Source organism: Onychomys torridus, chromosome 18 (assembly GCF_903995425.1).
Source record: "Onychomys torridus chromosome 18, mOncTor1.1, whole genome shotgun sequence".
Taxonomy (NCBI): domain Eukaryota; kingdom Metazoa; phylum Chordata; class Mammalia; order Rodentia; family Cricetidae; genus Onychomys; species Onychomys torridus.
Window position 1 is genome coordinate 61,719,653 of NC_050460.1, and position 26,439 is coordinate 61,746,091.

The window sequence follows — 26,439 nt, forward strand, 5'->3', positions numbered from 1 at the left end:
GAAGCCTCCTCCTGTAGTAGATGAGAACAAATAGAGACCCACAGCCAGACAATCTTCAGAGAGTGAGAGTCCTTGAAATGCTAAACCCTAAAATGGATGTGGCCATCAAATTCCTCCCCTCAGGGCTCCAAGAACTGCAAAAGAGGGCGCAGAAAAAATGTAAGAGCCAGAGAGGATGGAGGACACCAAAGAATCAAGGCCTTCTAGGCACAACAGGGCTAGTGTAGGACATATGAACTCACAGAGACTGTGGCATCATGCTAGGGCTTGCACAGATCTGCACCAGATGGAGTCTTAGAACTGAAAGGAGAAATAGGCACATGCCCCCACTCCTAACATAGATGCTGTCTCCAGTTGATAGTCACTTGCAAATGAAAATGTAGTTTTCTTCAAGGGAATCTCACTGGGGAAACAAATAATCTTAAGGCCAGGCTCCAAGCCAAGCGGAAGGTAGCCAACACAAAGTGAACTCAACAGCATCTTTGGAGGATCTTTGTCTCATAATGTTAAGTCAGCTCGCTCGCGCTCTCTCTCTCTCTTAGCCTTTCAGGTCCTTTGCTTATATATTTCGGCTTCTCAGTTTGTATTTTTGTGGAATTCCTGTGTATAGAATGCATTTGTCTCTGCATCTATGCGTGTTTAGTCTGTTTTTGCTTTGGTTCTTCTTCTTCTTTGCTTGTTTTGACCTATTCTGGTTTGTTTTTGTTTTGCCTTGCTGAATTTTATGATTCCTCCTTGATCCCTATGTGTTTTCTAAGGAGAGGCAAGAAAGGGTGAGAGGATGGAGTGGGGAGATGATGAACAACTGGGAGGCGTGGGGAGGGGAAATCATAATCAATATAGTGTAAGAACAAAAGATCTTCAATAAAAGAAAACAAGTGAGAAAAGAAGGTATTTCCCCAGGATTACCTCAGTTTGACAGCAGAACTAGGCAGAAACCCATTGACCATTATTTGGGGGTGTGATTTATTGCCTCCTAGGTAACATGTGCCATTGCACATTAGTTGCCAATGTCAGCCAGGGAGGATGGCCTTTTTTTTTTTTTTTTTTAGCTTGTGGATTGAATTGCCTAAGTGTTAATTCTAAATACTTTTATCATAAATATTTAAAGCAAATAACCAATTTCCACTTAATCGTAAACCATAACTCTCATTAGTCTGAAAGCACTTGCATGGAAAATTACATATCACTTTAATGTATTTTCTGCCTGTTTTTATGTCCATATAAAATGACAGCCCACAGATGCATGATGACATCATCATCACTGAGCCAAAGGAAGCGAAGGAAATCATTTGTGAGCTGATCATTTAAGCAGCCCCTGTCGGCTTGGTGCTTCTCTCTACATTTCTAGGAGGGGATGTCTGTGTGTATAGTCAGCCCCAAGATCAAGGACAGTTGACACTCAGTTCCTTTGAAACAAACCACAAATTTAAAAACAATGTCCTCCAAATGTCCCTTGGCACCAACGAATGTGATTTTTTTTTAATGCTACATTAGTTTCTCTAGTTCATCCCACTCAGCTCCATTGCCTTTTCCCTAATGTTGTGTCCAATTTTAAATGACTTGAATGATGGGCCTTCCATCTTTTACCTGGCCCATGTAACCCCTGAGTGCCCAGAACTCCTAGGCGTCATTTTCTGTGACAGCTGTACTGTGGCAGCCCTAAGGAAGGGGTGGCAGAGCACATGAGACTTTAATTGCTGCCTAATAGGCTATAGAAACCTGAACATTTTATTAAGAGGGCATTTAAAATTAGCATTATTATTCCAGAAGATGCTTTCACACCGCAGTAAAAATCATGCTGAGAGTGTCTGATATGTAACCTAATTTCACTTTCTTAATTTCTTTCTATTATTCCTAGTAATATACCTCTCAAGCCATTTTGTATTTTCTTTGTACCTGTCTGTTTGCATATATAATTCTATTTTTTGTTTGTTTGTTTTTGTTTTGTTTTGTTTTTACCAGGGTATTGTGGTAACTACACACACTTTATATATATATTGTATATAAAGCACAGGTTTTTTTTGTTCTTTTGTTTGTTTTGTTTTGTTTTTGAGTTAGACTTCGTTTTGGTATTGAGGTGTGTGTATATGCAAACACGCACAGTCAAATTTGTGCATCTGTGGGTGAGGGTATGCTTATTTGTATAGAGGTCAAACTTTGACTCTGGTTACCTTCTTTTATTGTTCCCCCACTCCCCCCACCCCCTTCCTTTACACAGTATCTCTCACTAAACCTTGAGCTTGCTACCTACGCTAAACTGGCTAGCCAGTAAGATCACAGTAATTCACCTACCACAGCACCCTGCACTGGGTTTATAGGTATGACAACATGTCTGATTTTTATATATGTTCTAGGGATATAAACCTACACCCTCATGCTGGCATAGCAAACACTTTACCCATGCAATCATCTTCCCAGCTCCCGAAATACAGTGTATTCTTAAAGAGTATATATTGATGGACCCTATGGAAATAGACCATGTATTCCTTCTTATCATAATAGTCAAGACAGTGGTGATTTCAGTGTCTTTTTCCTTCAAAATCTGAGTGTGTAGGCCAGTGTTAAAGTGTTTGCCTAGCATGTATAACACCCTAGGCCCAATCTGTAGCACCATAAAGTTCAACAAGAAATCCCTTCATTTTCCTTTTGGTCTGTCATTTCTGGGACACTCTTTCTGAGACTATCATGAAAGCCAGATTCCAATCATATCCTTTGAGAAGGGGACTTTTTCTCTTTGGTGCTGATATTTGAGGAGCCCTTCCATCATTCTACGGATATTTGATTCTATTGTATTTTAAGTAATCTCCAACCTGCTGACGGTTGTCACTTAGAAACCTCGCTAGTGGTTTTTCTTTCTTCTGCTATATCATCAGATTCTTCAGCTTCGCTCCTGCGCCTTTGGATCATGCTATTATCCCACCAGCATGTGGCTGCCTTACAAAAAGGATTTAGCTTTTGTTATTGTTTTGAGAAAGGTCTCACTGTGTAGCTTTGGCTGGCCTGGAACTCAACTACATGTAGACCAGACTAGCCTTGGACTCATAGAGTTTCACTTGCCTTAGCTGAGATCAAAGGCATTCACTACCACACTCAGCCTACAAAAAGGATTTTTGACAAAGAAAACACTGCCTAATTGAGATTGATTTGAGTTAAACCTTAAACAGAAAGTTTAAAACTCTATACCAATTGGATAGTTTTTGTCCCTAGTTCCTTAGACATAATCTATATTATTTTAAGAATAGTAGTTTCATGTAAATATCTTTGTTGCCCAGTGATCTTAGGCAAAGGGGTTGCAACCCACAGGTTGAGAACCTCTGATTTAGACTAATGGTTCCCAAGCTGATCCACACAGTAGACACGTTGCTTCATGTCACTTAAATCACTCTGTAAGAATAGTGTGTGTTTCCAAAGTTCCCCAAATAAGTCTGACTTGGAATCTGATTCAAGAGCCGATTCTCACACCATTTGCACCTACATAGGTTCTGGAGCACTGGAGAAGACCTTAACTAAGAGAGGGTTACCATGAAGACAGACCCCATTTCCCCATATGTAAACAGGAAGCAGCAGTCTCCACCTCTCTGCTCCCACTTACCTTGCAGCCTTTGAAATCATTCAAGTCACTTCTGCCTACTAGTAACTTTTGCTCTCTGACAGCCCCTCTAGCCTTCAGCCTCCCTTCCACTTGTTCTTACGGCCGGACTGTGTTTCCACCATGGCTGTTCCCATTCAGTTCAGCCTCAGCTCTGCTGCTCTGTCCGGTCTTTCTCGCCCCCAGACTCTGCACATGCTACTCTTCTGCCTTGATTTTCCTTTCTGACTTCCTTTAACCTCTTCCTTCTCATCTCTTGGTCCTCAGCAACCACATCTAGAAAGCATTTCTTGGTTGTCCCTGTCTGAGTAAGGTGCCATTGCTGTATGCCACCATGCTGCTAGTGTAGTGTTTGCAGGATATTTATTAATTGGTATTGAAGTTCCTGTCTATATGAAAACAGTGGGCCTTTTAGGAATTGACTTGTTCACATTTGTTTCCTCATCTAATGTCTAAAAGGGCTCAGTATATGGTAGTTGCCCAATAGAAATGCCTAGTAAACTGTGGGAAATGCACTCATTTCATGTTTTTGAGCACTTAAGAGTATCCTTCCCTCACCCCCACCTCCCAACCTGCCCCTTACTGAACACACTGTGTGCCTGGTTCCTGTAAATTCTCTTATATTAGATACGATTACTTTCCTCTCTACAGATGAGGAAACAAGCTTCCAGAAGGCAAATGAATAAGCCAAATCTGAGTTGCTCATTCAAGTGTCTTTATAAAATTGATACTTCACATTCTGAATTAATGGACTTCCTTGATGTAAGCTATAAGAAAGTTAAAGAATAATATATAAACATTCACATTTATTCTTTTGTTAATTGCTAGTGTTACCGTTGTCTCTGTGACTGTTGAAATAATACTTTAAAAGCTGGGATCTTGTATAGTTTCATCATCAGTTCTCTGACACTTATAATTTTCCTAGTCCTGTAGTGCAAGCACAGGCTCAGCTGTTTATTCCATTGAGAATTAGAAGGGGTAAGTGATTAAAATAAGCCTCCTTGCCCCATCATCTCTTCCAATGTGTAGTCTTGTGAGCCCGCACCTTGAGCATCCTTCCTGAGGAAGCTGCTTTAAAATGAAGAAGTTGTTTTTTTCCCACTGCCTTGATAAACTCAGCAGTGAAGTGGCCTGATGCTGGCCAGAGCAGGGGAGGGCTAAGCCAACCAGAGTGATCTGCACGTAATTATCCATCCCTAGGTAATTGAGTTTTCTCTGGCTTCTTTCTTCCAAGATTTAGCATTGAAATTATTGAGGGAGGGCTGTTTCCCTGGGCACCAAGACAAGCTGCATTTTCATTGTCTGCCATGGTCATTTTGATTCAGATTTGTGGGCAGATGCCTTGTACTTGTGACAGGGACTCTAGAAAAGAAACTGGGTATGCCCAAATGACATAGTCTTGCTTTCTGCTTCAAGTCAGGCACAAGCTGGCCTTTTAATGCCCTGTGTGTTAGACTGTGTGGGGTACAGCTGTGGGGCAGGGATGGGCCTGAAAGGTGAAGGTGCTGAGTGGTTTTCAGGGTGGAAATGACTGCTGGTGGCCTGGGTGAACTGGGTTTCCTGAGACTGAGCAGTGTCCTGAGATGTGAGACTTGATGTGTTAAAACCAGACCAGTCCTGGACAGACAAGGATAGGCTGCCATTGTGTTTAACTGGACTCTACTGGCTAGACCGAGTGACAAGAACGAAACATTTTCTCTTTCTTTACTCCTATCTAAGTCAGTAACTGGTCCAGGAAGACAGTCAGCCAACCTGAAGGGTCCCTGGGGCTTCCAGAGACAAGCAGTAAAAGCAAATGGGCCCTGCTGACACTCCCCACCCCTCTGGCTCTTCCAGTGTCCCACTTAGAGCCCTTGGCAGTCCGGAAGGTCCAGATGTTTTTGCTGCCTCCCCAGCCTTCTGTCCCTCCTGCGGCAGCTACAAATCAAAGAGGGTACCTTGGTGCACTTCCTCCACCTTGGCCACTTCCTTCGCATGGCTCTACTCAGGTGCAGCTGGCCGAGCTGGGCTGTTCAGGAGCATCCAGAGGACCCACAGCTGACTCTGTCAGGTCCCTGCAGCAGCTGTTGTCTGAAGCAGCAGCAGCAGCAGCAGCAGCAGCAGCAGCAGCAGCAGCAGCAAAAGAAGGGTGTATGGCGGACGTGCAGGAAGAACCCCAGACGGGTCTGCACTCCAGAGGGTGGAAATCAGCCCATCTGCATGTGGAGCTGGTGATTGTTCTGGAAAGCGGGAAGGGGAGGAGATGGTGTTTTCCACAGTTATCAAGATAAACAGAGCGGCCAGGGTGGTGTGTGCAGCTGTTTCAGTGTGACGATGAGCTGAATTACTTTATCTTTACTCGGTGGGAATGAACACGTCCCCCTTTCTACTGGAGGGAGAGAAACTGAAGCTAACAAAACTAGTCAGACATTTGAATCTTTCTGCAGAATGGTGATAATTTGTAAGACTGTCTGGACATAGCCTTGTTTGGACATTTAATTGGTGAAAATAGCAGCCTAGGAGGTGGGATAGCTGATTTGGCTGAGACAAGCGTTTGAGGACCTGGTAGGAGGAATGGGTCAAGAGGGACGGGGGAGCAGCTGCTGCGGGTAATGCTGTTATTGTGAGGTGAGGAATAGAATTGCAGCCCTAAGGCTGAGTCGGGATGGAAATGGGGCAAAATGGTTATTACGGGCCTACCTACCAGTTTTCGAGTGGCCACACAGCATGAAGGCCAGCAGAAGCCCTTGCTTGGACCTTAGTCTTCACCAGAATATCTAAAGAGCTGGGCATTCCCTTATGAACTTCAGGTGGTGGTAACAAAGTGAACACACATTGGTTCTCACACCCTTCAGAATAAAACTTCCAACAAAACAAGAGCAGAGGGATTTTGTTTAGGAATAAACCCTTAATTCTAAGGAAAATGAGAGGAGGAAGTGTGAAGCCGATGAACAGGTGCTTAATGACTGAAGAGGCTCAAGAAAATAGAGCCCAAAGCCGTTGAGTCCTCAGAGAAGGGTACCAGGCCCCCGCACAGGGCTGACCGGAAACCAGGCAGGAGATGACTAGAGAAGGAGGAGGATTGCCTGAGGAGACCTTGTAGTCACCGAGTGGACTTGACTGGCTCTCCCCAGCCAGAGTGGAACTGGGGGTTTAACTGATGAGGGTAAGATGGGCTAGTAAGTCAAGTGGGGGACACAGCTTAGTTGAGGTTATAATTCTCTCTCTCTCTCTCTCTCTCTCTCTCTCTCTCTCTCTCTCTCTCTCTCTCTCTGTGTGTGTGTGTGTGTTTCTGGTCTTGTTTTATTACTTGCTTCTAGAACACTAGAAGCCAGGTCCTTATCTTCCTTCTACAAGGGAGTTAGAAATGTCTCCCTAGCTAATCTGGCCAGCCCAAGAGGCATGAGCTGAGGAGTCTGAAAGTGTGCTTTCTTTGACGGCCGGCCTCTAAGGGAACCTCGTGAAGCCAAAGCTCCCTCGCTGCATCTCCAGGTTTCCTAGTGTGTGCCTAATTCCCTTTTCACAATGTGGTTGACAGTGAGACATCAGGAAACTTAAAACAGACAGGAAAACCGTACAGAGGGAAATTAAAACTTCACAAGCCATTGCCATCTTTAAAGAGAGTAAAGTACACATGGCAGTTTTATTCCAAGGACAGGATGCCATTAGAAGGGACAGTTAGAGAATAGGAAGTGTAATTAGAGCTTTAATGTTTTAAAGCAGACGTGGAAAGTCAGTGTGCGGCCTAGGCAGTGAAGTTGAACTCTCCCAGATAGAAAACCAAAATGAAGAAAAGATGACTGAAAAGAAGGCATAAAAATAGAGGTCAAGGTTCAGAGGTTTCTACAATGGAACTTCAAATGTCATTGAGAAAAAGTTCAGGGGAAGAAGTTAGTACTAACGCTTCAAGACATTTCACTCAGACTGAATTATATGGGTTCTCAGATGGCAAAACCCACCCCAAGACATATCTTCACCTAATTCCTGAAAACGCACATCTATAGATGACCCACATGCTTCTAGAGCAGGTCTTGGTTTTAAAGAAGAAAAAGAAAAAGAGAATCCAGTTCAGATAGTATAATGGCTGTTTGGTAGCAAACCAGTTGACTGACAGTACTCTACTGAAAGCTCTCAAGGAAAACAATTGGTAGTTTAAAGTTCCACACCCAGATAAAATGCCAGTTGAGTAGGAAGATTGTACTAAAGGTTTGCTCAAAGTCTGTAACATTTCACCTCCCAGGAACCATTGCTCAGGAAGCTTTCAGTAAGCACACTCCACCAAAGTTGACACCAAAGGGCAGACAGGAGGGGAGAAAGAAAAGCAGTCCTGGAGTGGATGAGGTTAGAGAGAGTGAGGGCAGTTGGGCTTGGCTGAAGCTGCTCAGGAGGCCTCAGAAGACAACTGGAAAAGAGAAATGACCAGAGATGCATGCTGTGTCCAAATGCTTTGAGAGCAGCGTGTCAGTTGAGGGACAGTTACTGGAAGGAAGGGTTTAGTAAGGAATTCCTAAAAGTAAGCAAAACAAAAGTCTCTTGAGCCCTGGTCTCATGGTAGCAGATGTCTGTAACCCTAGTGTTTGATAAACTCCAATAGACAGGTTTCCTTTGAGTTTGAGGCCAGCCTGAGCTACAGAGTTAGGCTCTATCTCAAACAAAAGAAAACAAAACAACCCAATGCCATTTCTAACTGGGAAAACCCCGAGTAGGAGTTGGGTGTGAATAACATTTACACAGTCCTAATGTAAACAGTAAGTATCGATCCAGCCCATAGTTACAGTCCACATTGGGGGTGGGAGTGGCACAGTTGAAAGGGGAAACTAAGTCCTTGTCTGGTAGCAGTAGCGTTGGTCGGTAAAGCCTACACCAGAAGATGCATGTTGATTATAGATGCAAGAGAGATCCTAAAATAATGAATTAAAACAGATAACAGTGGTTCCTCTGGGGAGGGGAGGAAATGGGGCATGGAAGATTGTCATAGCAAGCCTTACAGGCAATTTGACTTTTAACTATGTGCACAGCTAATATTATTTTTAAAATTAAAGAGGAGCAAATAGTAAAGGCAGCGTTGGTTTGCTTGAAGAGGCCAAGGACCAGAGGGGTAGCAGTAGCTTCTAGAAATAGGACAGAATCTTCTTGTTAATGAAAAAACAAAACAAAAAAATCTTTTACAAGAGCACGTTACTCTGTGTGCATTATATCCCCAAATGTTTCTTTCCTTGAGTCTGTGAAACAAGTGTAAGCTTGGGGTTCTCTCTGACCACCGACTTAGCACTGAGGCTGTGCCTGGAAAGCCCAGGGCATGCATGGCTGAACTCTGAAGACATTTTGGGAAGGGAGAAAATCCTTGCTTAACTATTCCACTTCCCAAGCTGCTTTCTAATCCACAGGAGATGCAGATGCGGGACAGACTTCAGATTGAATGTCAGCATAGGATTCACAGCACCATGGGTGTGTGTGCACCAGCAAAGACAGGCTTTGTTAAGTTGACCAGAAAGACAGGCCCACTTGAATCTCAGTCAGCTTAGCTCCTGCTGCAGGCAGCCCTTGTAGACCGGATAGTGCCAGGTGGAGCATCCTCCTGTTCCTGCTTTGCTTGAGTTCACGTTCTTGACTAAGTCTCTCCTAGCTGTAGCATTGAAATTAGGGCCGTAATCTGCCTTGTTGTTTGGAAATTGGAATATAGGCTTCTGGGGCAAAATTGGTCACACAGCAGCCCTGTAGCAGCCCTGAGGGGTGCACTGTATGCATTCATGCTCACTGTGGCTTGTCCTTGTGTGTCTCCTGCGAGGGTTTGCATTTCCTGTGTGTAGATGGTGACTATCCTCATTTTCTCTAGTATTGTTTTTATTTACTTTCCTATTCTGCCTCTTGTTGAGAGCTGTACATAATTAGACGGCTACTTGAATTGCATGCTAGTTGAATTGCTGGCTAGCTTTTCCCCATTGCTCCTCCCCTTTCCCTTTCCATTCTGAGTAGAGGTACCAGATTTCCCCAAGGCAAAAGGAAGGTCCCTGAAGTTTTCTGTGAACAGTGATGACTACTCTAGGGATATTAGATAGAATATGTGGGGCTTTGGGAGTTCAGCTTGTCTCCCTCTCCCCCAGTACATTTAGTGTTCTGAGGGTCTGTTGCCTGGAACACAGGTTCCTTTAGGTAGGTGTAAAGGACACAAGGCTGGGGGTTACAGGCTGCCAAGCTTCAACATCTCCAGTCTGAAGAGAAGACTGTTGCTATGGTATTTAGTACTGTCTACATTATGGGATAACACGTCTGAACATGTGTTAGGATTGGCTGCGTATCTGCATGGACTGTGAGAGGCTGCACGTGAGGTGTGTTCAGAGCGTCAGCTGAGACCTGAGTTCTTGTGCCACCTCTCAGCAGAGTGGAGCAGAGGCCGACGTCTTCCGTCCCTGCACTCTGGCGCTCTCAGTTTCTGACACTTTGAGACTGCCATGGCCAGGCACCATTGCATTTCTTGGGGTAGCCAGTGTTCACCTTCTTAGGAATCTTAAGTGTTTCTTTGGAGAGCCAAACTGCTTTCTTGTTTAAACCTTTCACAACTAGCATATATAACTGCACAAACTAATAGCCTTGTGAAATTTAGTTTGTTGTTTTTGAGACTTGGTGTCTCTCAGCAGCCCAAGCTGGCATTAAACTTGTAGCAGTCATGGTCCCTCAGGCTCCTGGGTGCTGGGATGACAGCCATGAGCCACTCTGCCTAACCGTGGTTATGCATACATGCACAGAACACACTGTGATCACACCCATGACCCCAAAGTCTTCTCTTCCTTTTTACCCCTCTTCCTTTCTGTTCATTCACCTGTTCTAAAAGAAGAAGGGAAAAAAAATTTATTCTGTCCTTAAAGTTTTGTTGCAGTGAATGGTTTGTGCCCACCCTAGTTAAGGGAGAAAGGAATGTTTTCCCACTGTGATCCGGGACTCCGCCCAGCAGGTTTGTTTTCGAGGTCATAGTCACGAAGTGAGTTTTCGCAGACTCTCTTGTGCACACTTGCATTCGGCTTATTTGTCTGTGCTGGTGGAAGTTCACGCCTGTTGGGTGAACTGGGGAAGACAGTGCAGCTGTTGCCAAGATGAAGCTAGGAAGTTCTCTCCCCCATCCCGAGCGTGTTGGACTAGGGAAAGTTACTGTAAGATGCAGAGGTTGAACTCTGGTGGACGTGAGCAGCACCCAGAGCGCAGGGATTGGCTCACTCCAGGGTATCTCCCCCATCCCTGTCCCCTCCTTTCTTTCCTGCTTGTTTCTCAGGGTTCATTTTACTTTATCTATACCATCCCCACTTCCTCCTTTTAATCTTTTGAATATTACAATCTGAAGAAATGAAAACTAAACCATGAAATACATGGGTTTTTTTGGGCTTTTTTCCCAGTGAAATTCAAATTGGTTCCTCTAAGTTGTAAGAAGCCTCTATGGTGGTTTTTTTCTGTTGTCCCACTGAGTATCTGGGATGGTGTACTGGCCCTGTCCTCAGACTCCTTTATGTGGGACAGAGCTGCTATGTCCTCCCACTGGAATCAGCTGCCATTCCCAGCCAGTGGGTTAGCACTGCTTGTCTGTCTGAGGGTCTGTGAGGAGTAGTTTATCTTGTAAACAATGGATCATAGGTTTATTTTAAACATGTTATCCCTCTTTTGACTCTAAATGTAAGTTCATGAGGAGGGATTTTACCTGTACTACCTAGACTAGGGGTAGCAAGCAGGTACATAGCAGGTTCTCAGAATATCATTTGCTGTAGTTAAGAGTTTTCCTGCCTGGCCCACAGTCAGGACAAATCTCTCTTACCCGCCAGTCCCACAGTCGCTCAGACCCAAACAAGAAAGCACATGGAAACTTACATTGTTTACAAACTGTATGGCTGTGGCAGGCTGCTTGTTATCTACTTCTTTTATCTTAAATTAACCTATTTCTGTTAATCTGTACTTTGCCACATGGCGTGTGGCTTACCAGTGTCTTTACATGTTGCTTCTCCTGGCGGCGGCTGGCGGTGTCTCCCTCCAGCCTTTTACTTCCCAGAATTCTCTTCTCTTGTCCCGCCTATACTTCCTGCCTGGCCACTGGCCAATCAGAACTTTATTTACACAGAGTGATATCCACAGCACTTGCCCTTTTCTTTTTTTTAAGGAAGGTTTTAACTTTTACATAGTACAATTACATATAACAAAACAATTATCAAGCAAGAATTATAGTTACAATATTAAAGAAGATATCCTATCTATCTTATATTTGTGAATCTAAAGTTTTATATCTAACTTATCTTGTATCATAACTGAGGAAATTATAACTATCTAGTCTTCAACCACATCAAAGACCTCAGAAGGATATAATATTACCTGAGAACCGGGAGAAGGATGTAAGCATTTTTCAGGAGCCTTGCAAGAGTAGACAGAGACAGCTGGCAGCCTAGACAGTCACCTAATGTTCCTAGAGTTGGGGCACTTGTCTTCAGCCCACAGGGCTAGAGTCTCTCGGTCACTTCTCTCAGTGTCCTGTAGAATGTCTGGCCGTTTCCTCTGTGAAGCAGGAACCTGAAGGACCATTTTGAAAGCAAAGTTCAGTGGTCACCTTTCTATGGGTCCTGCATGTCCAGGTGATCGAACAGTCCAGGCAAGAACAGTTTCTTGCCCAAATGGCTATTTTTGCCAAGGTGAAGATAAACTCCATATGAAGTGTCTTCAATGCCCATCCTCCTCTCTGAAGTAAATCGGTGCAGCCAGGCGCAGACATGTCTCACTGTCCAGAAAGTCTAAATTTTAAAAATATTTTATATGCCATATTCTGAAGGTCTTTGAAGTATTTGAAGATTACCTATCTATCTGAAATATCTCTATGTATACCCAGAATACTTAACTAACATGGCTATGAGTATGATTATCACAGATGATTAATTATTAATCTATTTTTAATTATCCATTACAATTTTAAATGAGCTATACAAACACAATACCTTAAACAGGGGTAGAAATATATATATATATATATATAGTATAACAAAATTAACTTTAAGTTTGTATCAATAGACTAAAATCTATACCAATGTAAAACATTTTAAACAAGTTGTTGCTCTTTAGAAGTAAGTTCCTTAATCTACCCTTTTATCCTATTATATCTGTATCATATCCCCTTTTTTTCTTTAGAAAGAGATCTCATTTATAATTAAACTGTTTTAAAGAAAAATATTGGTTTTTCTCTGTCCCACACCAGAGGGCTCTTTTGATTTGGGACACAAGAATCTCTTAACCTTTTTTTTTAGCAATATGTCTGGGTTTAGAGAAGGAGTGAGCCAATTCCATCTCCAAAGCCGGCTTGATAATTTTGGGAATGTGGGCGTGATAGGATATCTTCTTTAATATTGTAACTATAATTCTTGCTTGATAATTGTTTTGTTATATGTAATTGTACTATGTAAAAGTTAAAACCTTCCTTAAAAAAAAGAAAAGGGGAAGTGCTGTGGATATCGCTCTGTGTAAATAAAGTTCTGATTGGCCAGTGGCCAGTCAGAACTTTATTTACACAGAGCGATATCCACAGCAATTTGCATAGGCTGTTGATCACTGGGGGTGGGACAGCGGGAATCCGTTCTCCTTTGCCATGTCTGTTTGGTTTGGGTCTTTGAAATAAGTGTAGTGAGCTTTACCAGTAGGACTTTGAAAGCCCACACTCTGAGAGCCCATGTTTGCAGATGACGCTGTGTATGTGAGTGAGTAGGTACTGAGTGCTCAGTCCTTCTCTCCACAGCTGCCCACAGTGTGGAGCCCAAGATAAATGAAGAACCTTTTTTTTTTTTTTTTTCCCCAAGACAGGGTCTCTCTGTCTAGCCCTGGCTGTCCTGCAACTCACTCTGTAGCGCAGGCTGGCCTCAAACTCACAGAGATCCTCCTGCCTCTGCCTCCCGAGTGCTGGGATTAAAAGATTGCACTCCCCCTGGGTGGGGGGTGGATAAATGAAGAAGTTAACCCAGGTTTTCACTGGGTCTGTCTGCTCAGAGTTACACAGTGTTTCTGTTCTTGCCTGAGGCTTAGTGTAAATGTCCCGAGATCAAGGCTTTTGTCCTGTCTTTCAGCTCATTCCTCACAGGGCTTAGTACAATTTTTTTTACTAATCAAGGTGGATCTTGATTAATGACAGATTTACTCAGGGTACCTTTAAGAGCTTAAATACAGAAGCAGAACATTTAAATGAACTAAATAACTTCACGCCTTATATAATTTTACATGATTTATATAAACACTACAATTAGTTAGGGGGATGATAATTCCAAGTACAGTTTTATAAGTTGAAGGCAAATGGCAGTGTTTGGCTCTGAATATTTGAGGGACAGGGAAACTTATTGCTCAAAATTCACTTGTGCTTTTTATGAGAAACAGCAGATACTTCTATCTGTGTTGGTGGCTTTCTGTTTGGGGAACGATGGGTTATTATTTCACCCATCAACTCCCTCCTTCTACTGGCTTCTAAACAAGATGTCCTCTTGTTTTGTTTGCCCTTCAGGTTGAGTGTCTTAGACGCAGGTGCATGACTCCTTCCTCCACAGGGCCTGAGGCCAGGGGCCTGGCTGCTCTCTGAGCTGGTAGCCTCTGCTTTGGCTCACTGTGCAAAGTGTTTAACCTTTCCCTTTCTCCCTCTCGAAGTGCACAGTGCTGCAGGGACAGTCTACAGCTCCACAGGCCAGCCAGAGGGAAGGCTTTCTAGGAGTTACAAATCTTTTCTGTTGCAACATGCTTTTTCCAGAAGCTTTTTGTCATTCTGGCAGCAAACTGTTTTTCACTAGCTGCCTTAGCAACAAGCCCCAGACACTCCCCCTCCAGCTCATGTTCTGTTGTTAAGAGCACTGACGTTATACTCAGAATTGGAGGAAAAAGCCACAGGTGAATCTATGCTGTAGATAGAATCTAGCTGCTCTGGAACTTGGAGGACCATGTGAGGAAGAAGGGGAAAAAAACCTAGGAATGACCAGACCCCAGGTCACCCCAGGCCTCTAGTAAGAGTTGTAGCTTGTTCTTGTTAGGGAACTGTCCCTGACCACAGCAAAGAGCAGGATTTCTCCTCAGAGTTCTCAAGGCCACTTGGAGAACAAAAAGTATTAAGGAACCCCTCTTAAAAGTGTACACTGCTTTAACCCTACCTCTAGCTTTCAGTAGTACCTGCTTATGCCAGTAATGTAAAGTCCAATTTGAAAATAAACTCTTTCCTAAAAATGAAAATTCTTTTGAAGTGTAGACTCACTTGCTCCCTTGAGAGCTTACTTAAATATTCTTAACAAATCAAACTTATTTGATACTAGAATATGCTTAGTACAGAACAGTATGTAACTGAGGTTAAGGTTAAGGATTTGTTCTAACCACAGAGTTAGCTTGGAGTCTGCCAGGACTAGAGACTAGGGAGTAAAGGTGGGAATGCACAGTTCACTGATTTTTTTTTTTTCTTTAGTCTATTAATGCTTGACATTGCTGGGCAGTGATGGAGCACACCTTTAATCCCAGCACTTGGTAGGCATAGGTAGGCGGATCTCTGTGAGTTCGAGGCCAGCCTGATCTACAGAGTAAATTCTAGGACAGCCAGGACTATTACAAAGAGAAACTATGTCTCGAAAAATAACACCAAAACAAAACAAAACAAAACAAAACAAAACAAAACAAAGATGCTTGACATCTTCAGTGTTAGCTGTGAGATGTTAGCTCTGGAAGCATTCTGACAGAAATGATGGACAGACGAAGGGTGGGAATTTGTACCTTTTCACATCAGGGAGATAATGCCATGAAATCACCAAAGCAAAATATTAGTCCTCTTTTAGGAAATGTCGTGTTCCTTAATAAATTAAAACTCTTAGCTTCCAAGATACGCACAAGAATATGAACCTTTCATTTGGATTGAACAATGTACCACACCGCCTGAATGAGTGTGCCTGGATTTCTTTCTCCTTGTCTACTGAAGCAGGAAGCTTGGGGCGGAAAGTAGAGGCTTTCAGCTCATGCAGGGTGTTAATTCCTCTCTTGCTTTCATGAGCTTTGAGACAGGGTTTTTAGACCAGATGATCAAAGTAGAAAATACCATAGAGTCAGAAAACCCGTGCTTTCTAATAGAACCTGATGCCCTATGCTGTGGTGCCTCAGAGGGTGATCATGACCTATCTGCATGGGCATATCTACCCTGTGGCCTGTCTCACTTCACCATCTAGCATCAGGAGTTATAGTGGAGTTTTCCTGTCCTGGAAGCCACTTCCGAATTACCACATAGAGGCTTACATTAATTGTGAATGCTCGGCCAATAGCTCAGACTTATTACTAACTAGCTTTCACATTTTAAGTTAACCCATATTCCTTATTTACCCTCTGCTACATGGTGGTACCTTTATTAGCATTGCATGCTCATCTCCTGCTCCATCTGTGTCCGGCTGGTGACTTCTGACTCTGCCCTCTTCTTTCCCATCATTCTCAGTTTGGCTTTCCCATCTAACTGCCTGCCTAGCTACCAGCCTGTCAGCTTTTTATTAGCCAATGAGAGTAATACATAAACACAGTGTAGAAAAGGATTGTTCCATAGCAAGGAGTACTCTCCTAGGTGTCCTAGAGTTCAAAGTCTAAACCACAAAATAATGTACTCACCAGTCTATTTTAAGGGTACCCTACTCTGCTAAGCTCTGCCTTTGGTAACTTTAAAATATTTAACTCACTTAAATACTCTATTGAGTTTCTATCATTGACTTTTTGTGGATAATTTTTGTTACTTTTAAAAATCAACAGTATCATACCTTGTGTACAGTGTAACTGAGATTTACACCCCTCCTCTCTTAACCTCTTCCCTCCACTGGCTCTCTTCTCCCCACCTAGTTCCCTCCCATCCTCATTTCCTCCTTATGGTGGGGGTGGGGAGATAGAGGCAGTCCCAGCTTCTGTGTTTCCATGATTGCAGCAGCCATGTGATAGATACAAGTCAGTGCCCACTACACTCCTCCCTACCCTGTGGTTCCCATGTTCTTTTGCCATCTTCTCCGTGACGTTCCTTGGGACTGAAGTGTGTGACGTAGATGTCACATTTGGGACCAAGCACTGTGCAGTCACTTATTCACTCATTGCCAAAATAGGCTCCTCTGGTTAAGGCTGAGTGCTGCCTTGGTATATTATAAACATTTGGAAGGCAGTTCACCTACATGTCCATTTGGCAAACATAAGTAATGGATTCCCCTGTAGATCCTGTGAGCAACCTTCCTAACTCAGGCTTTTGAGCAGTTTACAGTGCTAGGCATATATTCCCTCCGCTGGGATGTGCTTCAGATCTGATCAGGAAGAGTTGTTAACCCAGAACGTTCATGCCACCATTGTACTAGTAGGCGTATCTTGCCAGGCAGTTCACTATTGTAGCATGAATGGTCTATAGCTGGATGTGATTGTTGAAGGTTTTCTTCCCCAGTGGCCTGAGTAGCCCCTTCCAGCTCATTGAATGCTAGCTAGTAGAGAAAGAGAGAACTGCCAGCTCAATTCCAGCCTTGTTTCTCTGTGCTTTGTATCCAGAACATGTGTGTCTTCAGCAATAGGGTTTTACTGACATGTTATGATGGGCAGTCGGAGCAATGGTAATAACCCCTATTGCTTTGGTAGCTACCTGACCAACTCATAGGGACTTGGCTTTGAAAACCTATGACTTGGGGGTGTATTGTTGACCTTTCTTAATAGAGGAGGAATCCAAGGTTCAAAAATGTTTAAACGTTTTTCTCTCATGCGACTCATCGTTGCATGGTGGGCTGTACTGCATTGAAGCCCAAAGTATTCTAAAACTCTGCAGTACCTTCCAATTTTTGTAGGCTGTCCTGAATGTGTTAACTTTATCCTATTAAGGAAGACAGAATCCCTTTCACCCATAGTCTCTTAACTCTGAAGAGCTTCGTTACTGAAACATCTTGTTCTGAACTGTGTTCAAGGTCTGGGCTTTGTCAGCCACTTGAAGATGGTGAACACAAGGAAGGCAGGAGAGTATCAGAAATAGACTGTTCTCTGGAACTCGTGTGGATGTTGTTCATCTTCCCCGGCACCGGCCAGTCTGCTGCCTCTCTGCCTTCTGCAGCTCCATTTAAGTTTTAATTATTTTCAAACCGAGCTGCTGTGTTGAGGACCTCTGAGAGAACCCACGGTAGCGCTCCAGTTTCTAGCTCTGCTCTTCACTGCACACTGATGCAGCCCTTGCTGCCCCATCCCTGTGACCAGGTGACATCAGTGACTGCGTGCTGCAGAGTCAGTGCTGAAGGGAAAAGAACAAGTCACAAGCTTCATCTTCTCTCCAGGATTTCTTGTGGCAGAAGAGTGATGTCTACTTCTCTTGCTTAAATGTTAGGATCATTTCATTTGCCTTTCAAAGAACATTAAAAGACAAAACAAAACAAAGATAGACTCCATTTCACCCCTTTCTCTTGGGTTTTTAGTTGCAACTTTTCATCCACCTTGGGGTCTTCCATTCTGAGCTCTAGTGAGGAAGAGTCTGTAATCAGGGTAGGTACTTGTGAGCCTCCTCAGCCATTGCTTTGGGTCTCCAAGGAAGTCAGGCCTCTGCTTTCTTAGTGTAGGACCCCAGGCTGCCAGCAGTCATGGACTCCTGGCCATTTGTTGGCACTGCGTGCTGTTTCTAGTAATTCTCTTCAATGCAGGAGAGGAGGGGCCTGGCTTCTGTCTTTTGGTGTTCCATTTCTTAAAGTGTGGGCTTGGGTGAGGACATCAAATCATTGCTGTGAGTTATGCTGTAATTGTACAAGCTTAAACAGCATGTGAGCCAAGGTGACAGGGCTTGTTATGGGCATGCTGTGTAGCCAGCAAGAACCGTGATGTACAGTCATGAATGGCTCATTTGACCTCAGGATTATGGGCAGAGATAACACTGTCTTCATTTATGTGGGGCTTTGACCTGGAGACATTTCTCAGTGTTCTTCTTATCCATTATTTTGTTGATTGTCACAAACACTGTCATTAAACTTGTAAAGTGTATTCCACTACAACTGTTTGTCTTCAAGTGCTTAGAACTGTGGCAAGGGGAGGAAAGGCTGAATAATTTTGTCTATTCCTGCTATTTACATCAGCGTAAAACTGGGAAATGACTATTATCTAAACTTGAATGCTTGCTTCCGTGTTTCAAAAAGGAAGGCAGGACAGTTGAGCATCTGCTTTAGGCACTGCCAAGGGGAAGGCCCTGTTAGTCATCTCCTGGCTCTTGTACCATGCACAGTAGGAGAGCTCATTCTTCTTGGATAGCTTAACCTTGAGACTAGGATATGATCAGATTCCATCCAACTGCCTGCTCTAAGATTGCAGACAGCAGCACTCAGGCTGCCTTGGCCATGTGTGGTTGAAAGTGCTATGCTAGTTGAGTTCCTGTGGTTACAGGAAATGACCAAAATTAGATTCCAGCCAAGGTGCCAGGTTTAGTGCCCCCCTCCCTTCCAGAGAGCACCAGTGAGACCGTCGCTGCCAAGAGTAACCGACAGCACAGTCTGTACTGCTCAGACCCTTAAGAATTTAGTTCAAATGAACTCTCCACCAACAACAACAGAAAACCCAACCAGCTCAGCCCTCTTTGTCTGCACTGAGGCTGAGGAAATGAAAGAAAGCTTCCTTGTGGCTGCAGGGTTCTGGTAGGAGCAGTTGCTGGGTCTCAGCAAGGGAAGGATGGTTCTCCCTGCAGTAAGTCCAGACATTCTGAAGAGCGAGACCAGGAGATCCCATTAATATGGGTTATGAAGATGAGTGATCGGCTTGTGTCACGGAGCAGATGGCTAAATGAGGTGCACAGGGAATGCCATGAGGCTTAGACTGGAAGAAATGGAAGAAGATAGCCCATAATGCAAAACCCCTAAATATAGTCTCCTTAACGTGAATGTTTCAATAGTCTTTTACATTATACAGTTAATTCGGAGTGATGAGAAATGTTAGGAAATTATGGAATTAGTGAACAGCGATTAACTTAGAAGTCAAATTCTATCATCTAAATCGAAGGTTGTTCTACGTGCAGAGGGAGGGCATTACTAAAACATTGCCCAGCCTGTCATTTCCTAATTGAAATCTGTTCTCTCATATGCCCCGTCTCTCCACGCATCGTTTATAATTTGGAAGAGCGTTCTTGGTTAATGTAGTTGTTTTTCATGGTTCTTCCTTTGAATTCTAGTCAGACAGCAGGGAGCACATTCCCTGTGGTATGTGTGACACTCAGAAGACTGAGTTGTGTCTTCATTAACCTGTGAGCTGTTGGTCCTTTTAGAGCTAAGAGAGCAAGTTGCTCCAGGGTGTGATGCTTGTTTGTCAAAGATGAAGCCTCTAGGGAAATAAATGGGGTGAACAGGCCAAGACACTCCAGATCTGCCCAGTGAAACTCCACACCATGTGCAGATGGCAGAGCCTGGGCCCAGAGAGAAGCTGCAGAGCAAGCTGGGTCCTCTCTACAGTGAAGGCTCTCCAGCAGTCAGGTGGGGGACTGGCGTAAGTATATAAGCTTGACTTCCCAGTCAGGACTTGGGAGCAGTACTAAAAGAAAAGACATCCATAGTGGTTTTCAGTAGTTTATGTGCATGTTTGCTCTTGGACAGGGAAACAGTATTGATTTCATGCATTTGTCTGCAATGGGTGGAAGGAAGCTCTTGGAGCTGAAAGCATTTGATTTTGCCTGTAGTTTTTCACATGTACCCAGATAGACTCCTAGCTATGAGGCAAGGTAGAAGCTGGTTGTTACTCTCTAGAGTAAATGTCTCATATATTTACGTTTGTTCTGACATACAAGGGTTGAACTAAATAGTACTGGTATGATTTCAAGGTAAGTCAGAGCCAAGGTTTGTTTAAATCCCTGTGAAATGTTCTGGCCACGAGCCGGCCATGGACATTGACTTTAGAATTTTCAGTGTCCTCTCTACTCTGTGTGTGGTGTGGTGGTGTGCCTTACCTGCTTATGCCTGGCTTGGATGTGGCAGAGCTCATTCCAACACATGTGCTTTCTTTCCACCCCCAGGTATATCCGAATAGTGGGGACTCACAACACAGTGAACAAGATTTTCCACATTGTGGCTTTTGAATGTATGTTTACAAACAAAACCTTCACTCTGGAGAAGGGCCTAATAGGTAAGTATTACAATGGTATTTTTGCATATATACTTAGATACTTTGCCTTCAGAATTTTCTTATTCTAATAGTTCCTCTTAACCCTAACCTCTGATTAAGGACTTCAGTTGATTTTTGAATGCTTATGGCTGAGTGACAGAGACTAGCCTTTGTAGAAGAATTCAAAATAATAAATTCAGTAAACTTAAAGGAAAAACAAATACGACTATAATACTACAGCAAGCAATTGATAGCATTTGGGGACTTTTCCAGATTTGCAGAGTAGAAAATGCTCTTCATATCCAGGCAAAGGCTTTCACACCAAAGGCTTTTCTATATTTAATGGTAGATGAGGCTGGGAAGGATGTCTAGTATTGATCTGCTGTTCAGTTTCCACTGCTATGAAGGCATGTTGACTTTGATTTGATATGAATGGTATATGTAGCTATGGGAATGTTTCCTTAGACATGTCAGTTCCAGATTCACTCTGCTTAGCCAAATTACCCTTGAGAAAGTTCTAGTCTGTAATTTGAGTAAGGCAGGAATGCTGGACTACCAGTGAGGAAGTCAAGGTACTGGGTGGGAGCTGCCTGGCTGATTTTTCCCGTGTGTGTGTGTGTGTGTGTGTGTGTGTGTGTGTGTGTGTGTCTGTCTGTCTGTCTGTCTGTCTGTCTGTCTGTGTCTGGCTGACTTGGGCTTTGGCTTTGTTTTAGGCATTGCTTAGCCATTGCCCACCATCCATCCCTGGTCTTGACCTTGGTGATTTCAAAAGTGACTTCCTTTCCAGACAACTTCCTCTCATGCTCTTGAGTTTTCCTCCGCTCCTGCATCGATTGGCTCATGAGATCCTTGAATTTGCATTTTTATTGTAGCTTTCTTTGAAATCCTCACTGTATGTTGGGGGCAGGGTATACTTTAGCCTAGCCTTACCAAACATAGAATTCTGTACCTTTAAAAGAGAATTCAGTTCTCCTGTCCATGTTGGGACACATGTCCACACTGACGGACGTCTTTAAGCATGGCAGTGACTCTAACAGGAATACAAACTCACAGTAAATGATGTTTGAATGGTTGGAGCCTAAAATTCCCCACATCTGCTATGTTTCCCTCATAACATACAGAAATGTCAAAGACTGGAAATTTTTCCATTGAGAAGATCAATTTTAGAACTCAACCAAAATAATTCTTTTTCACTTTACTGTTGATGTAATTAAAAAATGAATATTAGTGCTATTTTTGTGACTTTCAAGTAATTTGAAAATTAACAAATTTGAAGCACAATGTAGTGGCATTGTCTTCTAATTCTGTAGGGTATATAGATTTGTGGCTACAGGCTTTCTAGGTCCCCAGGAGACTTCAGGCCTCATTGTGTACAGTCAGGAGAAACCTTGCTTAGGAAGATCTGAAGAACCAAGAAAGAGCCTGCAGATTCACAACCTGTGTGACCTCATTTCAGCCCCAAGGACTACATTCTTGTACATGTTGTACCCATGTAAATCAGTGCCCTTCATCCTGGAGGAAGAGCAAGTTTGTTGATACTGTAATTACCCAAGAAACAGGCCCGTCTGGTAAAGAGGCCACTAAAAGAACAAACTCGGTATCCATTGTGGTGATGCATGCAGTCTTGCTCTGCATGTTCAGCTGGCGCTCTCCGAGGCTATAATAGTCTCGGGCATGTCATGTGATGGGAGAAGATTGCAAAGGCAAGAAGTTGTTCTGGTGTCTGGTAGGACACTTCTTCCAGCCCTTTCTATGAGCATCCAAGTGTGGCTGCAAAGGCACTTCAGTCCCACACCTGTCACTGTCCCTCTGCCACATAGGAGCAGTGGCTGGGCCACTAGACGGCTGTGCATGTGAGCTCACCAGTGGATGACCCCAGTGGGGCCCACTCGGGATCTCCTGGGCTCATCTTTACAGTTCAGAGCTGCCCAGACTAGGCAGAGAGGGAGGTGGTGGGGGTGGGAGGGGCACAGGGGCTCGCATACCGAGTCTGACCCTGCAGCTCTGCTTAGCTTACAGAGGTGTGTAAAGCAGCAATGGGCAGATGTCTTTGTTGGTTATGTCAGGTGCCTTGTAGCAGCACCTAGCCCTTAGCTAGCTCTCCTGCTGGTACCTCCCCAGAAAGGAGTAGACACTGCAGGGCACAGGCAGGCCAGATGTACCAAGAGGTGAACTGTTTTAGATGAAACCTCCTTGAGAGCCCAAGATTGTCATGGCTGAAAAGAAATAGGAAAATAACAGAAATACTGTGGGTATCTAAGAGTGTCATGGCCTCCTGTGATTTCTAGATTCGTAGACTGTTAGTTCTCAGTTTCCTCCAGTAGTTCAGAGTCTTCTAATTACTCTTCTCTAGACCTTGAAAGTCAGATTTCAGTGTTACAACATGTGATGATGTAGGAAGTGGCACAGCCAAGGTGGTGGTGTTTCTTTCCTTTGTGTGGGTGGGTATGGGAGGGGCTGTTTGTTCCTGTTTGGTTTGGGTTTGTAGACCCTCAAACTCATAATCCGCTGTGTCTGTCTCTCAAATGCCAGAACTGGAGGTGTGTGGTACCATGGCCTGCGCCTCTTCCTCCTCATGCCGCTTCACATGCACAGCTTAGCAGAAAGCCTGCTGCAGCTTGATCAGGGTCCTCTGTCCCTGGGAGTGGTAGACCAGCACCTTGCTGCTGCCACTGCCACAGCCCCATCTCACTTGATGGCTGCTTGTGGATCTTGCTGCGATGCATCCTCTCCTGGCAGAGCGGGCCTGTGGTGATTGTGGTCTCCGTGTTAGGAAGAATTGCAGGAGACCCCAACGTGGCACTAGTGAGGTCTAATTAGAGCAGAAGCAACTGCTATTTCACACTTTCCCGACCTCTCAAACGTGGCGTTTGTTCAGTGTTCTACTTTGTGATCTTCGTATATGTTTGCTCAGGGCTGAGTTTTCACAGCCCTGAGAGAGTCTGCATTCATGTTCACTTCTTTGAGCATCATACTAGTCACTCACTTGAAGACTATAGTCCCTACCTACTGTTTTTGAGAACAACTCACAGCCAGTTTAGTTTTAGCTATCTATAACTTCCTCCCCACCAGATTACTGTTATTTTTATGTGTATACATATTTTGTCTGCATGTATGTCTGTGTACCACATGTGTTCCTGGTACCCAAAGAGGCCAGTAGAGTGTTACAGTTAGTTGTGGGCACCAGTGGGGTTGCTAAGTCCTCTGGAAGAGCAGCCAGTCTTCTCAAATACTGAGCCATCTCCAGCCCCACTACTAGATTATTTTGAAGTCAGTCATAAGTATCCTATTATTCAGTGTTATAATGCCATTATAATTCCTCATATTTGAATAGTAATTTCTTAAGATATTAAGTGGTAGCCAGTATTGAAATGTCTCCTAATAGTTTCAAAGTCTGCAGCGAGAACATTGGTATTTTGTAAGTTATTCAAATCAGAAAATAAGGGGAGGAAACAGGGCTAGGAGTTTGACTCCAAAGCACAGTGTTTGCTTAGCATGCATATAGCCCTGGGTTCCATTCCCAGCACCCCTCCCAAAATACTTCTGATAAGGCTCCTTGCCCTCCCCTGCTCAGGACTTACTCCATCTCTAATAAAAGTTTATTAGTTGAAGAAAACAGATTTTTGTCTACAGTGTAACTGATGGCTTGGATTTTGGTTACTGAGCCCCAAGGCATGCTCACCCATTGCATTTCCTGTGACAAAGAAGTTAGAAGCCAAGTCAGATTTTCTTATTAATTTTAGTTACCTCTGCTCCATAGTTAATGTGTGTGCTACAGCATCATGAAACACGTAGATGTTCAGATTCTCTCTCCTTCGGGTATTTCCATCTATTGATAACTGTTTCTCAAATCTGCTGCTTCATAATTTGGGACTACAGAATGATGTTCTAAGTCTGTCCTTTTTTGATAGCTAGAAAGAGAACATTTCTCTAAGGTTTCATTTGATAAGCCTGAGATGTAACTTCCCCAGGAGAAATAGGGTGAACATTACAGTGTTTTTCCTTTCTGTGCCAGTTTTCACACTGAAGAAGTAACTCCCTAGCATCCTCCAAGTGTGACCAAAGAAGTAGATTTGTGTACTGTTTCTGTTGCTGTTTCTGCGTGATATGTGCATGATTGTGTATGTATGTGTGTGCTTGTGGTATGTAGGTTAGAGGTCAATTGCTGTATGTCTTCCTCTATCTTGCTCTTAGTTTTTGAGAGAGGTCTCTCACTGGAGCTTGCTGCTATCTTTGTTTCTGTTTCTTGGCCTTTCTGTGTGCAGAAGTAGAAAATGAATGTTCATAGCCTTATTTATATATCATATAGTTAACAGATAAAATGTGTTATTACCACACCCTGAAACTTCAATTCAAATTCAGTTTGGCCTTTCTGTCTTACTTTTCAACCTTAGTTACCAGTGATACAGCACAATAATTCATTGACTCTGTCCCTATTCATACAAATAGCCTTAGAATAACAGGACCAATGCTGCCACGGACCATGTCATTACTGAAAGTAGTGTAAGTGTTTCTACAATCAGTTTTTATGTCCTAGGATAGATCTCACTCAAAATGTGTAAGAAATTCTGTCTTAACGTTCATTGACACTTTCAGTGTGGCTCACCCTCTCAGTATACAGTTAGGTCCATCTGTTACTATAGATGCTGCTGTCAATATGTAGGCCACGGCCAGTAAGGTCGTGATTGGAAGTTGACAGTTTGCAGCCCTTCTGCCTGTCTTCTGGCTCTTAGATTCTCTCTTCTCCCTCTTCTGTAATGTTCCTGGACCCAGAGGGGAGTGGTATAAATATCATGTTTAGGACTGAGCCCTCAGTCCTCCTTTATTCTCAGTATCTTGTGGAGCCATGGGTTTCTGCATTCACTTCCTCTCACTACAAGGGGCTGAGCATCACCTTTGTCTCCAGAGATAGTACAAACACAGATATTTAGAAGACAGTTTGATGTTACATCAGTTTAGCCAAATCGCAGTTTTAGGTCCCTCCTTAACACAAGATTACCTTGGTCTTGGGTTCTTGACTGGGTTTACAGTTCTGTGGATGGATTCCCTTTCATTGAGTGGGCCTCAAATCTAATCAGTGAGAGTAAATGGCTGTTGCCCATAGCAGTCATATTACTGTTGTACCAGTGGGTAAATATTTCCATGCCACATTGGCATTATAGATTCACAGAGTTCACATCTGGGGAAGACTGTTGATGCCTTTATTCTCTCAGCAGCCTACATAACAGCATTGGGCACTGGAAGAGCTACCCAGCAGGGAGGCTGCTTCCAGCTCTCTGAAAATTCCCAGAAGAAACAGGTCACTAAACACAACCCCCAATGCCAAGTATGACATGCCCTGAGGGGTCCCGAAGCCCCCAAAACAATGCAGACTCTTGTCATTCCTCTATGTCGTCCATCAGAACTAGGAAATAAGACTGCATTGCTGAAGATATACTAACATATTTGTATCAGTGGCAACAAAGCAGTCCAGTTGGTTTGTACCCAATTAATATATTTACTTTTGGCTCTAGGAGATAGATTGGATTTAAAACAGGTACCTCAAAAATGGAGTTATATTGGAAGATTTAAAATCAGTCTCTGCAATCTAAAGAGTCCACCCCACCCCCCCCCCCCCCATATTACACTAATACTGAGGAGTTCTTCTGTGGAGATAGTGAAAAGTTTGAATTTTTTAGTATGAAGTTATGGTTCATGTAAAATAGGAAGTCTTAGGGCTAAGCAGACAGTCATAACAAAAACATGATTAATGTGAGATCATAATATCAGCACTGTTTTTCTAT

The 26,439-nt window shown here is 43.4% G+C and overlaps 1 protein-coding gene across 1 annotated transcript in view; it reads left to right on the forward strand.

Moving 5' to 3' along the window:
- Btbd9 (BTB domain containing 9) overlaps positions 1-26,439 on the forward strand; it is a 362,869-nt gene that overhangs the window by 216,828 nt on the left and 119,602 nt on the right. The window contains exon 7 of the mRNA XM_036167576.1: positions 20,568-20,677. Within this exon, the coding sequence (XP_036023469.1) occupies positions 20,568-20,677 (110 nt within the window). The remainder of the gene's footprint in view (positions 1-20,567; positions 20,678-26,439) is intronic.